This window comes from Podarcis pityusensis (genome assembly GCF_964106645.2).
Source record: "Podarcis pityusensis genome assembly, chromosome: 18".
Taxonomy (NCBI): Eukaryota; Metazoa; Chordata; class Lepidosauria; order Squamata; family Lacertidae; genus Podarcis; species Podarcis pityusensis.
This window is the reverse complement of record NC_138043.1, coordinates 10,793,354-10,810,477: the sequence shown is the minus strand read 5'-3', so window position 1 is coordinate 10,810,477 and position 17,124 is coordinate 10,793,354. Positions and strand designations below refer to the sequence as shown.

The 17,124-nt window shown below is 47.9% G+C and overlaps 1 protein-coding gene across 4 annotated transcripts in view; it reads left to right on the top strand.

Annotated features, from left to right (window-relative positions):
- GATAD2A (GATA zinc finger domain containing 2A) overlaps positions 1 to 17,124 on the top strand; it is a 36,905-nt gene that overhangs the window by 14,237 nt on the left and 5,544 nt on the right. For 3 of the 4 annotated variants that reach the window (XM_080988959.1, XM_080988956.1, XM_080988958.1), the window contains 6 exons: positions 6,247 to 6,376; positions 7,379 to 7,510; positions 9,293 to 9,385; positions 10,549 to 10,677; positions 12,302 to 12,490; positions 15,293 to 15,578. In XM_080988959.1, coding sequence (XP_080845085.1) covers positions 6,247 to 6,376; positions 7,379 to 7,510; positions 9,293 to 9,385; positions 10,549 to 10,677; positions 12,302 to 12,490; positions 15,293 to 15,578 — 959 coding nt within the window. The remainder of the gene's footprint in view (positions 1 to 6,246; positions 6,377 to 7,378; positions 7,511 to 9,292; positions 9,386 to 10,548; positions 10,678 to 12,301; positions 12,491 to 15,292; positions 15,579 to 17,124) is intronic. The other variant, XM_080988957.1, reaches the window with a different exon arrangement.

Here is a 17,124-nt window from a genome sequence, read left to right as displayed (position 1 = left end):
GCACACTTCGCACATGTGCAGAAGCGCTCTATCGCGCTCCGCGCTTGCGCAGAAGCGCCGCTCTAGTTGCGGACTTTTCAGGGTGCGAACGGCATCCCAGAATGGATCGTGTCCGCAACTAGAGGTACCACTGTAATTCTAATAGTTATTTGCATTGTTTTGAGTTTATTATCCACTGCTTAGGGGCTGTTGTAATTGAGTGGTACATAAACTGTTGAAAATAAATCATTTGCATTGTAGGACCTTTTGGTATATAAAATTGTTGATGATGATCATAATAGATATTTGCATTGTTTTGAATTTATTATACACTGCTTGGTGGCTGTTGTTAATAAGCGGCATATAAATAATTGAAAATAAATAATGATAATATTAAAAATAGAAATACCCACATGAACAATAAATGCTGCAGTAAAAAGAAAAAAAATAAGAAAAATCTAAAATAATGTGAATCAATACAGAAAACAAATCCATACACGATTGTGGGTTATATCCAACATTAGCAAGAGAGCAGAGCTATTGAAATGAATGAACTGCCTTAAGTTCCTTAATGGGTCTACTCTTAGTTGGATGAAACCCACCTACAAACATGATATAGTATTGGTTTGCTTTTTAAAAAAATATGTATACTATGTTATGCATTTTGTGGTTTTATGTTGTAAACTACCCTCTGCGATCTTTGGATGAAGGGCGATATATAAATTTAATGAATGTATACAAATATAAATAATAATCATAATATGTATTGCCAGAAGAATAGAAAGTTTCTGTTTGGTAGTCGCTGCAATAAATATATAAAGATATTATGCAAAATGATGCAACTTAGCCAATGAAATTAGTGCCTTAAAACGAAGCAGGAGGAATGACAATGTTAAATGCAGAAATAAAAAAAAAATGTTAGGTGTACAAAACAGGTTCTACAGAATCTCACAGTTCAGCTGGTTTCAGAAAGTTTTTTAAGGTTCTTCGTCTTTGCCTGCCTGCCTGCCCTTTTTTTCTGTGTGTGTCTGATTGAGAGAGACTTTTCCTCCTTCCGACCCCCTCCATTTTCTTTCCACTACCTGTCTCCTCCTCTTCCTCCTCCTCCTCCTCCCTTCCTTCCTCCCCCCACCCCAACAACAACTTCCCACTCCACAAAATGAAAGCAAATGTGTCACGAAACCGGTTCCGACCGGTTGGTTGCCATGACTTTTTCCAGGATGTGGAAAGGAATTGTTTTTTGGGTTGTTTTTTTAATCCACATGACCAATGGAATCATGTGACTTTTTTGGCGGCATGGAGGGGGGGGAGTTCACCGTCTTATGATGATGCTGTGATAACTGATTATACAAGGGTGACCGTGTGCGTTGTAGATGTGTGCGAAAGATTTTTAGTTTGCACGTAGCAGAAGGGGTTAAAACTTGGCCAATTCTTTTTCTGTGCAAGAGTGCAGCTCAGGATCCCCAGTGGCTTTCCAGGGTTTCAGATACAAGGTCTCTTTTTCTCAGCTGTGTCTGGAAATGCTGGGCATCAAACCAGGAGCTTCTGAACCCAAAATCCGACCACTTCCCAGGCTGAATTTACATCTCGCTGCTGCCATCTGTCTCGAGAGGCAATGGAGTCTGCCTCCGGGGGTGAAGCCAACCCACTGTGTTAGCAGCACTGAAGTGACTTCCCCCCCTGGGCGCAAGCCTGGGCCGTGGGTCTGGGGGTCTTGGGCTGCCCAGACAGCAAGACCCCCCCTCTCAGCCTCGCTGATGGGGGATCCAAAGGAAATCAGAGCAAGACGTTGGGCACCAGCTGGGTTGCAGGAGTTGCCAGAAGGAGGCGGACAAGGCGCCATCCAACTGCCTTAGGGACTCCACTCTGGATTTGAGTAGGGTTTATTCCTTAGCCTTTTCTTCTCCCAAAGACCTTCAGATGAAGGGTGGTGTATAATAATAATAATAATAATAATAATAATAATCCCACAAGGTAGCAGAAGTTCAGGATCAGAGAAAACATCTTGCACAGTTCGCAAATTGGAGGGGTGGGTGTGCTGGGGTTTTTAACAGAAGCTAATGGTATGGGAAGCTCTCTGCTTGATAGTACGGTATTTTGTGGCAGGGAAGACTATAGGCACATGCTCTCCTTTGTTAAATGCAGGCTGGTATAGTGGGCCCTCTGTAAGATGAGGATGCTGAGATTCCTGCTTTGCAGGGGGTTGGACTAGATGACCCTTGGGGTGCCTTCCAACTCTACAATTCTATGATTCTGTGATCAAGACTGGACATTTCCTTCTGTAGTCAGGGCTGGAATGTTGCAGACGTCCCAATCCCAGGTATCTCCCAAAGAGAGGGCCTTATTTTCATTGTTTGAAATCGTAAGCTGTTTGTGTCCCCTCTCTACGACTGCCCCATTTGCTGAACTTGGCATTGGCCTGGTAGAAACTGCTTTCTTCCTCAAGAGTTCATTCCTGCAAAACTTGAAACTTTAAAAAGCCACAAGCCGGAGCTGTAAAGTTTTCAAGGAAGAGTACAGCGGTATCTCTGGTTGTGAACGGGATCCGTTCCGGAGGCCCGTTCGCAACATGAACAGAGCGCAACCTGAAGTGCCGTATCTGCACAGGTGTGTGGCGTGATTTGGCGCTTGTGCGCATGCGCAAAGCACAATTTAGCGCTTCTGCACATGCACGAGCGGCAAAACCTGGAAGTAACCCTTTCCGGTTCTTCCGGGTCTCCGCAGGACGTAACCTGAAAGAACGTAACATGAGGTATGGCTGTACATTGGCCAGTATCTGCATCAACTGCAAGAAAAATGTTTTACCTAAGTTAGTTCCACTTTGAGTAGACCCATTGAAATGAATGGGCTCCACGGTCAGAGGCAATAAAACACCTTTAAATACGGGTTGCCGGGAGTCGTAACTGGGGAGAGTCGGTGTTGTGCTGTAGTCCTGCTTGTGGGATTCCCTTTGGGGCATCTATTTGGCTACTGTGAGGACAAGAGGATCAGAGTTGGAAGGGGCCCTCTAGGATCATCTAGTCCAACCCCCTGCAGTACAGGAATATGCATCTATCCCTTATGGGGATTGAACCTGTAACCTTGGTGTTCTCAGCACCACACTGTAACCAACAGATGGCTCCCCTCTGGCCTGATTCAGCTGCAGGGCTCTTTTCTGTATTGCACAATGTTAGTTGTGTCCATGCGTTTTGGTTCCTCTGCTCAGAGTATGACTACCGCCATGAGGGTTGTTAGAAGAGCTCTTCTGCAGTGTGGTGTAGTGGCTAGCTAGGGATGATGGGAGTTGTAGTCCAAAAACAGCTGTAGGCCTAAGTTGGGGAAACCCTGGGCTGTCAGACTAGGAGCTGGGAGACCAGTGTTCGAATCCCTTCACTCAGCCATGAATCTTGCTGGGTATCAGTCACTGCTTCTCAGGCTAACCTACCTCACAGGGTGGTTGTTCTGTGGGTAGAATAAGGGGTGAGGAAAGAATTGAGCTCCTTGGATAAAAAGGTGGGATGTAAATGCATTAAACGACGTTTAAAAAAAGCAAACCAAAAAACAAGCGAGTGGAAACTAAGTTGAGTCTGCAGCAAAAGTCCCGTATTTAGATCCATCCATCCATTTATTTATTTATTCATCTTCTTCTCTGGAATCAGGTCTGCTTATCAAAATAAAGAGGAGGCCTGTGAGAGAGTACTTGAGCTAGGGGCTTGTTTTATTGTCTACTGAAAGAAGTGAGGGCGGGCAACGCTGTGGGTTAAACCACAGAGCCTAGGACTTGCTGATCAGAAGGTTGGCGGTTCGAATCCCCGCAATGACGGGGTGAGCTCCCGTTGCTCGGTCCCTGCTCCTGCCAACCTAGCAGTTCAAAAGCACGTCAAAGTGCAAGTAGATAAAGAGGTGCCGCTCCAGTGGGAAGGTAAACGGCGTTTCCGTGCGCTGCTCTGGTTTGCCAGAAGTGGCTTAGTCATGCTGGCCACATGACCCAGAAGCTGTATGCCGGCTCCCTCGGCCAGTAAAGCGAGATGAGTGCCACAACCCCAGAGTCGTTCGCGACGGGACCTAATGGTCAGGGATCCCTTTACCTTTACTTTTTAATAATAATAATAATAATAATAATAATAATAATAATTTTTTGGAAAAGTATTTATACCCCGCTCTCCCGGGCAAGAGCCGGGCTCAGGGCGGCTAACGCCAATAAAATCACAGTAAAAACATAATAGGGGAAAAAAACCAATTTAAAATACAGGTTAAAATGCAATTTAATATGCAGCCACATTTTAATAGTAGCCCATAGATCAAAACCATAAGGGGAGGGAAACATAAGGGCCAGACTGAGTCCAGACCAAAGGCCAGGCGGAACAGCTCTGTCTTGCAGGCCCTGCGGAAAGATGTCAAGTCCCGCCGGGCCCTAGTCTCTTGGGACAGAGCGTTCCACCAAGCCGGGGCCAGTACTGAAAAGGCCCTGGCCCTAGATGAGACCAATCTAACCACCTTGCGACTTGGGAAAGGTGGCCTGGAGACCACCGTTGGTTAGAGCCTAGTGCTGATAATACCAATGCTGGAGGTTCGATCCCCATAAGGGGCAGCTACACATTCCTGCAGGGGGTTGGACTAGAGGACCCTTAGAACCCCCTCCAACACTATGATTCTAAGAAGGAATAGGACCCTTTGGGTAATGTTTGCAGAGGAAGAAGTGTGCTCTTTCACAAGCCGCGCTATATCTGGCTTGAGCCTCTCAAGTTTAGTGGGTCTCCATTGAGTTAAGGTTTAATTGCATGGGGTCCTATCGGGTCCACAAATATGGCGTGGTTCTTAAGAAACGGGGAAGGGGGATAACCTCTCTTTCACCTTTTGTCCCCATTTGGAGGAATGATGCATTTTGAATTGTATTAGGCTGCCCTCTAGAGACTCTTCTAAGTATTGCAGCCTCCGCAGAAACCTCTCCTTGAGACCACTTGCTACAAGTGGGGTGAAAGTTCTGCTAATTTACAACAGCAAGAATTTTATTATTTGTTCCCCGCCCATCAAACTGGGTTGCCCCAGGCACTCTGGGCAGCTTCCAGTATATGCAAAAACATAATAAAGCATCAAACATGAATAATAGCAATCTGATCAATATAAAAAGTCACAATAACTCAAATGAACAACATATCAAATAAAGCAGTATTCAATAATTCATTAGAATCTACTAATAAACAGTAAGATTAAACATCATCATCATAATACTTATTTCCTTGACATCTGATGGGACGGCATTCCACAGGGTTCCCTGTAGCTTCGTGTCTCACAGTGAGGGAAGCACCAGAAGGCCCCCAGAGCTTGATCTAAGTGTCTGGGCTGAACTAGAAGCTCCTAGTCTCAGGACCTTGAGAGACCTGGGTTCGAATCCCACTCTGCCCTGCAACTTGGGCTAGTCACACTCACAAGCATGCCATGAGGAGTGCTTGTATGCATGGCAAGAACCATACCCACCATCTCAATCTCCTTGAAGGAGATGTACATTTGGTAATAAATGAATAAAAATATTGGTGTCTCCCCTCCAAAGACCAGTCCGCATGTTTGGCCAGCCTTCCCAAACCTAGAGCCCCAGCCAACATGATGGACATAGTTATGATGGACATAGTTATAGTGCAACAACATCTGGGGGTCACAGGCGCCCCATCCCTGCTCCCAGAAGGAGCATTCTGTACTTCAGTGGTTCTCCAAGTGGGCAGTGCCACTGCCTAGCAGGTATAAATGGCTGTCGAAAAGCCAGCATCCCTGGATCAAGTCCATTGATTTTGTCGAAACTAAATAGTTTCAGTTGGATGTTGAATGAATGTGCACCCAGTTGTTGCTGAATTTGATTGTGTTGTTTGCTTCAGTGGGCTGTGCAAACCGCTGTTCTGAACGATGCTTCTTCAGGGTAGGGGGGTGAGTTTATGGGATCAGGGGGGACAGTGCCCTGAAAAGTTCTGTTGCTGTGTACAAGAGGTGGAGGAATGCCTCCGTTTAGAAGAGCCATTCTCTCCTGAGAAAGAGGAATGCCTCTTGCTACTGCAGGACCGCAAAACCTTTGGCCCTCTGGGTGCTTCTGGACTCCATCTCCCAGTAGCCAGCATGACTAGTGGTCAGGGATGATGAAGCGCAGCAGCCTCTCTGAAGGACATACATTGGGGGAGGTGGTGTGTTAACTGAACAACAGCCAGCTGGAACTGTTTCACTGTGTTGTCTTAATTTACTGTTATTTATTCTCTTCTCTTCTCTCTGCTTTTCTTTTTGTGTGTTGGGTGGCTCCTCCAGCGATGTCAAGCGAGAGAGGAGGGTCCCTTCGCCTGATGTAATAGTACTATCGGACAACGAGCCATCGAGCCCAAGAATGAATGGATTGACGAAAATCCCGTTAAAGGAGACCAGCACAGAGGTGCTGATGGTAAGTCTTAGCCCTTGCCTTATCGTAGCTGCCTCTTCTCACTCGGTGCATTCAGACCAGGCGGCTGTGAGCTTTCTATTTTCATTGCTTCCTCCTGTTCTGTCTTCCGCTGGGACTTTTCCTTGGGTGCAGCGCTGAAACAAGCAATCCCTTTTTGTACATCTCTTCTGCCCCTCATCCACGCACATTTTGCTAAAACTGATTCACCCAGTCACTCCTTGCCTTGACTTCTGCAGCCTCTGGGGCTTTACCTGCAGCCAATCGGAAACCACTCTGGACGTTTGGCTTCTGAAAATCATTAGAAAACTGGAAAAATCACTTCCTTTTTTTGATTGTTCGGGAACCGAAATGTTCAAGTTTACAGGCTTTCGGCTTCCGAAGTTCCACTGTACAGTTTTATTATTGAAAAATAATATCACTAAGAAAGATTAACAGTAATAATTGAGATATTTAAAAAGCTAAAATGCAGTAGACTGCAAGCAGATTAAAACTCATACCAGCTTTCTAAATATCTGACTAGGCTTGTCTAAACAAAAAATGTTTTTAGCCGGTGCTGAAAAGGGATCGGTGAAGGTGCCTGCTTCATCGCATAGAATTGTACAGTAGGAAGGGATCCCAAGGGTCACCTAGTCCAACCCCCTGCGATCTAGGAGTCTTTTGCCCAACGTGGGGCTTGAACCCATGACCCTGAGATTAAGAGTCACATGCCACATGTGACAGTCTGCAGGTGCTGTCCCCAAACCACGCCTGCAGGCAAGCAAAACGAAAGGTGACGTTGTCACTGGGCATCCGTAATGGCAGGTGATTGACAGGAGAGCAGCCCCACCCACCTGTCAAAGGGGCCCATAGAGCAAGGAGGGGAGGAGGGAGGTCTGGAGCCAGTCCTGCACCCCTTACCTCCCCATGGCTGTCGCCTCTCTTCCCTGTAGACCCCTCCCCAAAACGTCAACCCTTTTGGCAACCCCCATAACTGGAGAATTAAGCCCCCTTTCCCTCTTGCAGAAGAGCAGCCCCGAGGAGCGGGAGCAGATGATCAAGCAGCTGAAGGAGGAGCTGCGGTTAGAGGAGGCGAAACTCGTCCTGCTGAAGAAACTGCGGCAGAGTCAGATACAGAAGGAGACGACGGCTCAGAAGGTGAGAACGCTTCGCTTGCTACTCCGCGGTGGATTGCCAAGGCAGCTGTGCGCTGGGGGTGGGGGGTGTCCCAAGAATGTCAGGAACCAAAGAGTCACATTGACGTTTGAGCCGTCAGGTCCCACACTGGCAACTTAGCATTCTGTTTTGGCGACTGTAACCCTGGTTGCGACAGTTGCTACAGTTTCTAACACTGTAGGCCAGGTGTGAGCAGCCCATCGAGGGCTGCATTCCCTCTGAGAGAATCTCTTGGCCGCACGCTGCCACTGGGTGCAAAAGCCTTCTGGGTGAAGTCACCTAGAATAAAGATTGCCCTGCTTCACCCTTGGATGCCCCTTGTTTAAAATATTCCCAATCCCTTGCAAGCCTATTCAGAAGTAAGCTCCACAGAGTCTGATAAACAGTACATTCAAAGACTTATCCCAGTTCCACACACCCCCAACAACAGGCAAATAGAGATGTTGTTCTGGAAAGTGGCTTAAAGAACCGTATTTTTTGCTCTATAAGACTCACTTTTTCCCTCCTAAAAGTAAGGGGAAATGTGTGTGCGTCTTATGGAGCGGATGCAGGCTGCGCAGCTATCCCAGAAGCCAGAACAGCGAGAGGGATTGCTGCTTTCACTGCGCAGCGATCCCTCTTGCTGTTCTGGCTTCTGAGATTCAGAATATTTTTTTCCTTGTTTTCCTCCTCCAAAAACTAGGTGCGTCTTACGGTCTGATGCGTCTTATAGAGCGAAAAATACGGTAATTCTTTCAGTGGTGGGGTATGGGGATTAAGCCTGAGGACCACGCTCCCTTCTGGGGAGGGCCCTGCATGGCCATGGTGGGAGGGGCCAGGGGCAGAAGTGGGCGGAGCAACATTTCAGTAGGCTGATTTCTAAACGCAGTGGCCCACCACCCCTCCCTCTGGAGCAAGCATGGGGACCTGTGGCAATTCAGGGTTAGCAGCCTCAAGCTCTCAGCATCCCTAAGAGCTGGCTGTGTGGGGGCTGCTTGAGAATTGAGCCTGACCACATCTGGAGTGGGGGGCCACAGGGTGCCCCATCCCAGGCTTGGAGCCGTCAACGGCTGTTGAGAAGCCAAACAGAACTTCCCTGTTCAGCAGCAGTCTACCACTTTGCTTTCCGCTTTCAGGCATCCCAGCAAGACGTACAGTTGGTTGCTGGGTGTCAGCCTGGGTGTGCTCTATAGAAAATACTGTAGGGACCGAGAAGCCTCCTCCCCCTTTGCCCACCCCCATCCCTGGACTTGTTACCCTCGAGATGTTGGGCAACGGCTCCTAATGGCCCCCAGCAGTCCGGGAAGATGGTATACAGAAGATGGGAAATCCAGCTATGTTACTGCATTGTAATTTTAAATTTTATGTTGTAAACTTTTACGCTGTACACTTTTATAGACTTGCGTTGTGTGGTTTTACAGGGAAGCCTTTCCGCTGTTCGTTGTGAAGGCCTTTGGCTATATATATATATATATATATATGGATGTGGATATAGATAAAGATATAGATATAGATACATACATTAAAAATTGATGGATTACTTGAATGCACTGCCGTTTGGGGTATACAAATCTGAGCTAGACAGACTATGGTCTGATTCAATACAAGGCAGTTTCTGTATCCCCAGGACACAGGAAGCGAGAGTGCTGGGTATGGGCAGGTGGGGAAGCCAACTACCGCAACACTCCCAAGGATTTTCAATTGTCTGTTCCCTAATTGATCTCTCTTTGATCTCTCTCCCCCGACCCCCTGCAACGTGCCCCTTTTGGCTGATGCTCCTTGTAGCCCACCGGCTCCTCAGGAAATGCCGTGGCGACTCCCCCACCCTTGGTGCGAGGGACGCAGAGCATCGCCTCCAGCAAGTCAGCCCTCCTCCAGGTCAGTACACGCAAGGGAGCCGTCTGCACATGGCAGAACTGGAAGCAAAGCTGTGTGTGCATTTTGCGGGGGGGAGAAGTAACAAAAACTCGGGGTGGTGGTGGGGAGTGAGGAGGTTAAGGAGGGGAAGGCAGTTTGTTGGCCCGAATGCTCTTCCAGAGCCATCCCAGCAGATGAGACCTCTTGCAAGTTGGTTCAGACCAGCAAATAGGCAGCCTTGCTTGAATCGTAGGCAGGTCAGCTTCTGTGCTGGGACTGGGAAGCAGATCTTGCTCACACTAACAGAACAGTGCAAGTTTGCAGGTCTGTTCAACAGCAAGGGAACCAAAATCTACACTGGTGCTCCCCAGATATATATTTTTTCCTGAATTACAAAGCTGCCACATTTCACTCCTTCCCTCTTCTTTTTAAGCAACCAGCGGTTAAGAATTAGACACCTTCTCTCTGCATTGGGATTGACTGAGTCTCCTCAAATGTAGCCCAGTACAGAGAGTCTGCTGCAGAAGCTGAAGGAGGCTGAGGCCAGGGAAGTTGCTTATTCGAAACACAACAGGAAGAAGCCTTTGCTGGGTAAAGACGCCACAGAGGCTGACTCTTGGGACCTTAAGTCTCCCACAGCCACTCACCCCCAGATGGGCAACAGGCAGCCTACTTGGAGGTTCTGGGGCAAGAAAGACATCACCCCCCACCCCCAAGAGAATCTATTTATTTGCTGCATTTATATCCCCCCTTTTTCTCCATGGAACTCAAGGTGGCTTACATGATTCTCCCTCTCCTTGTTTAATTCCCTGACAACAACCCTGTGATTGTGCCTTGTCAGCGACCATGTGATGAGGGCCAGTGTGGTGTGGTTAGAGCAGGGTTTCCCAAACTTGGGTCTCCAGCTGTTTTTGGTCCTGCTAGCTAGGGATGAAGGGGGTTGTAGTCCAACAACAGCTGGAGACTCAAGTTTGGGAAACCCTGGTCTCCCTAGCCCGACTCTGACCACGACACCACACTGGCCCTAACGCTGTTCTTTAGTCCGTTTTGGAAATCACTGGTCTGTTTTCACAACCTTCTGAAGAATATAGCAAAGATTCTGGCGACAAATGATGCATCGGTGGGTGGGGTGCTTATAGAACGGACTTCCTCCTTCACTTCCTTTGTCTTCTCGTGCCATACAGAATTCCTCACGTATTCCCGGGACTGTTATTCCTCCCCCGTTGATCCGCGGAGGGCAGCAGGCATCTTCGAAGCTGGGCTCTCAGCAGAACACGCAGATAGTCATGCCTCCTCTGGTGAGAGGAGCACAGGTGAGCTGCTTTTCTCCACCTTGGGCTTTCCGTTTTCTTTCCGCCCCCACAGCCTCAGCTTGAAGGGCTCAGTTGGGGCTGCAGCGCAGGGGCGGAGCATGCACCCTGCAGGCAGAAGGTCCTGGGTTCAGTCTACGGCAGCTTCTCTAAGCAGGGACCCCTTTCTGAAACCCTGGGGGAGCCACTGTCCCTCAGGGTAGAGGAGAGCTTTCCAAACTTTGTGTCGCAACACCTTAGTGTGTCGGCTGCAGTGTGTAGGTGTGTTGCACAAACACTCCCTACACTCCTCCTGGGGCTGCAAAAGGCGTTAGTTTAACCTCCAGTTTACTAGTGAAACTGAATGGCTGTGTCGCGAAATGATGCATGTCTAAAAAGTGTGTCACCAACATGAAGAATTTGGAAAGCTCTGGTGTAGAGAGTGTTGAGTTAGATGGAGCACAGTGCTGATCATGCCAGGGTCGCAGGTTCGATCCCTGTATGGAACAGCTTGCATATTCCTGCCTTGCAGGGGGTTGAACTAGACTAGGTGGTCCTCAGCTTCCCTTCCAACTCTGCAGGTCTATGATTCTGTAGTGGGCTCCTGCTTTAAATGGCGCTTCAATCAGACATCGGGATGCATCAGCTGCTAGCCCTACTCAGAGTACACCCATTGAAATTCCTGCATTGCAGGGGGTTGGACTAGATGACCCTTGTGGGTCTCTTCCAGCTCTATGATTCTATGAAATCAAAGGACATGGATAACTCCATGCTCTTAAATCTTGGTGGAATTCAGTTGGGTGTTTCATTATGGCTGGGAGTTTGGCAGATGGGGAAAGGCTGAACTGTCAGCTTCCAACCTTGTGGTGTGGCCCAATCATCCCCTGGAGAACCAGTGGTTAGAGGGTCACTTCAGGACCCAGGAGAGACCAGGTCGCAAATCCCACTCAGCCATGAAACTCCCTGGGCGCTGCCTGGCAGGGGGCAGGGAGGCAGTCACTGCCTATCTCAACCTAACCAACCTATAGAATCATAGAATGGTAGAGTTGGAAGGGACCCGAGGGTCATCTAGTCCAACCCCCTGCAATTCAGGAATCTCTGCTTAAGCATCCATGGCAGAGGGCCACCCAACCTCTGCTTGGAAACCTCCAAGGAAGGAGAGTCCACAACCTCCATAGGGAGTCTGCTGCGCTGTGGGAACAACTCTCACCGTCAGAAAGTTCCTCCTGAAATTTAGTTGGGATCTCCTTTCTTGTAACTTGAAGCCATGGGTTTGAGTCCTACCCTCCAGAGCAGGATAAAACAGGTTTGTTCCTTCTTCCATGTGACAGCCCTTCAGATATTTGAAGATGGCTATCCTATCTCCTCTCAAATCAACCTGACACGGTTGTTGTTCTGAACTATGTATGCCGCCTTGAGCTCCCTGAGGAAAAGCTGGGATATAAGTGGAGGATCAGTTTTTCTGCCATTTCTTGTCTTCAAAGGGAAAAAGAAGTTAATATTCTTGCTCTCTTATTCCCCCCTCCTTTCTGCATCTCCCCCATTGCGCCATCTTCCTCTCTGCTTTCTTCCTCCTTTGGCTGTCATCCTCCACTCCCCCTCTTCTAAATTTTCTCTTCCATCCCCCCTCGGATCCCATCTATATCAGCCCATCTCTGTGTCTCCCCAGCAAATCCACAACATCCGCCAGCACTCCAGCTCGGGGCCCCCTCCCCTGCTCCTGGCCCCGCGGGCCTCCGTCCCCAGCGTGCAGATCCAGGGCCAGCGTATCATTCAGCAGGGCCTCATCCGCGTCGCCAACGTCCCCAACGCAAGCCTCCTGGTCAACATCCCACAGGTGAGGAGCTGCAAGAGCGGGGCGGGGGGGGCGGGCAGGCGCCACCCCAGAGGCAGCAGCCAGGTGGTACTGGCTGGGGTCCCATTTATATGTTATATAACTCGTGTTTAAACACAGCTGCAGTGGTTGCCAGTTCACTTCCGTGTCCAGTTTGTTTTTGTTTTTTTAATATATCTTTATTAATTTAAAATAAATACATTTATGAAAAGCAGACGTACATGCAAGTAAACAAACATACAGTCAAACAAACAAGTAACAGAAAAATCAAACAAACCACCACACTATAAGATATAAGAAGATTGATATAATTATCATCATATATACTCCTGGTATTGAACACAATTATAAAATTTATAGAAAAGAAATTTAAAACTGACTTCCAATTTATCTCACTGTACTTTGTCTATCCATTACTGTTACATATTTCTTATATAATTTCTTTTTACCTCCCTACAAACTTACATTTATACAATATAGGGATCCGTCTAATTCTGCCAAGATGTTTCCTTTTATTCCATAGTTTTCTAAATATTCTTTAAAGATTCTCCAATCCTTAAAGTCTTTTTGTTTTGGCTGGCCTCTTACTCTTCCTGTCGCTTTCGCCAGCTGCAGATATTCTACCATTAGGATTTGCCAATCTTCCATGTTGGGTATTGTTCTGTTTTTCCAGTTTCTTGCTACTAAAATTCTGGCCGCCTTCCGTGTCCAGTTTGAAGTTGCACGTGTTGGTGTTCAAAGCCCTGAACAGCTCAGCCCCCCAAAGTCTGAAAGGCAGCCTCCTTCTCCGCAGACCCTCTTGGGTGCCCAGATCAGCAGAGTGGCGATTTCTCTGACTTCAGATGCTTTAGGAGGGGGGTGGCGCTGGGGGAGGGGGAGGGTCTTCTGTGCAGCAGATCCTAAGCCTTCGAACTCTCCCCAGAGATACGTCAGGCACCTTCGCTAAACAGATTTTGACAAATGCTGAAGACACATTGTTGTTTATTTAAATTTGTATGCCGCCCTGTACCCTCAGGTCTCAAGGCAGTTCATGAGATAAAACCACAATATAAAAAACACAAAATGCATAATAAAAACAAAAACAGGAACAACCCAGTAATCCCCCTCTCCTCCCCGAACACATTTTAAAGGGGCATTGGATGTCAAAGTTTTTGCCTGGTGTCTAAAGTTGTATAATGAAGGCTCCAGGTGAACCTCCCTGGGGGGAGAGCATTCCACAGACAGGGAGCCACTGCAGAAAAGGCCCTGTTATTGTGTTGCCACCCTCTGGACTTCTTGAGGAGGAGGTACACAAAGAAGGGCCTCAGAAGGTGATCTCAGGGTCCAGGCAGGTTCATAGAGAAAGAGGCAGTCCTTAAGGTATTGCAGTCCTGAGTCGTTTAAGGCTTTATAGGTCAAAACCAGCACTTTGAATTGGGACTGGAAACTAATTGGTAGTGAGTGCAGTCAGACCAGGACTGGTGCATAGTAATAATAATAATAATAATAAATTATTTATACCCTACCCATCTGGCTGGGTTTCCGCAGCCACTCTGGGTGGCTCGCCACAGAATTAATGATAATAATAATAATAAAGCAATAAAACATCAGACATTAAAAATTCCCTGAACAGGGCTGCCTTCAGATATCTTCTAAAAGTCAGCTGTTTATTTCCTTGACATCTGATGGCAGGGCATTCCACAGGGCAGGCACCACCACCAAGAAGGCCCTCTGCCTGGTTCCCTGTAACCTCACTTGAGGCAGGGAGGTGGACCTCAGTGCCCTGGTTGAACAATGGGGGTGGAGACACTCCTTCAAGTTGCTCAAACCATCTTGCTCTGGTGAGCAACCTGGCTACTGAATTCTGAGGGGTATATTTTCAGAACCTGCCTTATTTTTGTGACTGCAAAGCCTGTTTTAAAGTCTTAAGCCAGGCCTTTGACCATGAAAGGGGGGGGGGGAGTCTGTTATTACAGGTTTTTTCTGTGATTTTTAAATTACTACTATGCTATATAATGTTGTACACCACCATAGGATCTTTGGATAAAGTGCAGTATATAAATGGAATAAATACAAAATAAAGCAAAAAGTGTTTTTGATATTGTAACCTGCCGTAGGACCTTAGGGTGAATGGTAGGCAATAAACTAGGGTGGTGATTATGATAATATATCATTATTTCATAAAATTTATACTCAGCTTCATTGTTTTTTAAAAAATTAATAAAACAAGAAAACTATTTAAGATTATTATTTTAGCCCAGGGTCTCCCAAACTTGGGACTCCAGCTGTTTTTGGACTACAATTCCATCATCCCTGACATTGGGTCCTTCTAGCTAGGGATGATGGGAGTTGTAGTCCAAAAACAGCTGGAGACCCAAGTTGGGGAAGCACTGTAATCTAGCCAAAGGCCATGACACGTTTGTAGCCGTAATATTAACAAGATAATGCAGAACATACACCTGCGATATAAACTGACATCCGTGGTGTGGGCAAAAGGAGACACCGGAAAATGAGCTTAATTTCAAATTAAACCTCCCAATCACCAAAGCAGCTTATAGCAATTTTATCTGACTCATTGTTCCCAATCCTTTTTGCAGCCAGTGATCAAATTACTGGTCGCAACTGTCAAAACTTAAAAACAAGCAAGCAAGCAATGAGCTATTATTTCAGTGTGACGGCACCAGGGCAGTGCAGTCTGCATGAATCATAAGAGTCCCAGAACCATAGGGTTTGGAAAGGGACCCGAGGGTCATCTAGTCCAACCCCCTGCCATGCAGGAATCTCAGCTCAACACGACCCCTTTTTCTTTCCTTCCCGCTCCCTCAGGCCTCGCCAACTTCGCTCAAAGGTGCGGCCGTGACGGCGGCCCAGGTGAACGCTGCAGCCACTGCCACCAGCGTAGCCTCCATCGTCAACTCCAATGACTCCCCTGCCAGCCGCCAAGCGGCCGCCAAGCTGGCGCTGCGGAAGCAGCTGGAGAAGACGCTGCTGGAGATCCCTCCGCCCAAGCCGCCGGCCCCCGAGATGAACTTCCTGCCCAGCGCGGCCAACAACGAGTTCATCTACCTGGTGGGCTTGGAGGAGGTGGTGCAGAACCTCCTAGAAGCTCAAGGTAAGAAGAGGGATGTTCACACACATTCTCTCCTCCATCAAAAATCCTTCTTTTCTCCTTTTTAAACTGGAATCCAAGGCATACGTTCACAGCATACGTTTAAAGCAGAGTGATATCCCTTTAAGCAGCTATGGTGTCCCCCAAGGGATTCTGGGAGCTGTAGTTTGATAAGGGTGCTGAGAGTTGTTGGGAGGACCCCGCCCCCATTCCCCTCCCAGAATTCCCTGCGGAGATGGAAGGATTGCTAATCCACTTCATTTGTTTAGTAAGAATAAGGGTAGGACTTGAACCAATGGATTCAGATGACTAGAAATGCCACAGCAGGCAGAACAGCCTGAGCCCAAAGAAACCCAGACATTTCCTTTAAAATGTAAAACATGCCTGTAATGGTTCCAGGGGTTGCTCGTGCGTAAGCCGGTGCTTATCTCCCCGGCTGGGTGCAAACACCTGGCTGGGTTGCCTAAGTGAACCTTTTCTGTCCGGACAGCCACTCACCTGTGGCTGACTCAATCGCTGGCAGAATCCGTCAGTGGGCGTTTCTTAAACTTCTTCCAGCAAAGAAGCTCTTTGACGCCTAGTCTCCTCCTACTCTCTCTGCGCGAAAGCCTTCTGCGCAAGGAGGGCGTGGGCAGCGGAGGACCCCTACTCTCCCCGCTGGTCCCAGGCAAGGAGTCATGGGACCGCCTCGCCCCTTCCCCCATCTGCCCCCCTTCTCCACTGGTGCTACGCTGATTCTCTTCCCCAGAAGATGGGCTGCTCCTCCCAATCCCTGGACGCTCTCTGGAATCCCTCTGGATTTTGCTCTCTCCCTCCGGCACTGATGGCAGTTCCCTGACAATGCCCATCTGACATGTTGGGCCTCCAAAAAGAGGACGTGTCTGTCTGGGGTTTTCCCGGACGTATGGTAACCCTACAAATGACAATAAAGGAGAGTCCAACTGAACATTAGGAAGAACTTTCTGAGGGCAAGAGCTGTTCAACAGTGGAACAGACTTTCTCAGAAGGTAGTGGGCTCTCTTTCCTTGAGGCTGTCAAGCAGAGGTTTCTGTCACCTAGGCACCAAATGTCTCCTTGAACCAAGGTTGCAGTTGCCAGAAAGGAATGTCCAGTTACCATTGGGGGGCAAGACGGCTCTAAAGTCTTATTTTTCAAATGTTGGACTGACCATGATTGATTCTTAGTTAAACGTCTGGCTAGTTCAGATGACAACCTCGAGCCTGGTTAAGAACTTTGAGAACTTAAAGAAGAATCCAGGGGCAGCCCACATATTTATTGGCCCATTCCATCCTGACTGCTCCTGCGCAATGAAAGCATTTTGGTTCCCAAAATGCATTCTGATTGTGCAGATAAAATATAACAGATAGACTTCTACAGGATGTGGTATCAGTGTGCGAAAACCGTCCGGGTCCAAGGATCCCCAGGCAGGCACTTCCAGATGGTGGAGAGTCAGGTGCCATCTTAGTGCCTGGGCATCGCAAGCTGGCGAATTTCCAACAGGGCTTGGGTGTGCTTTCCAGCTCTGCAATTCTGTGACCTGCGTGCATCC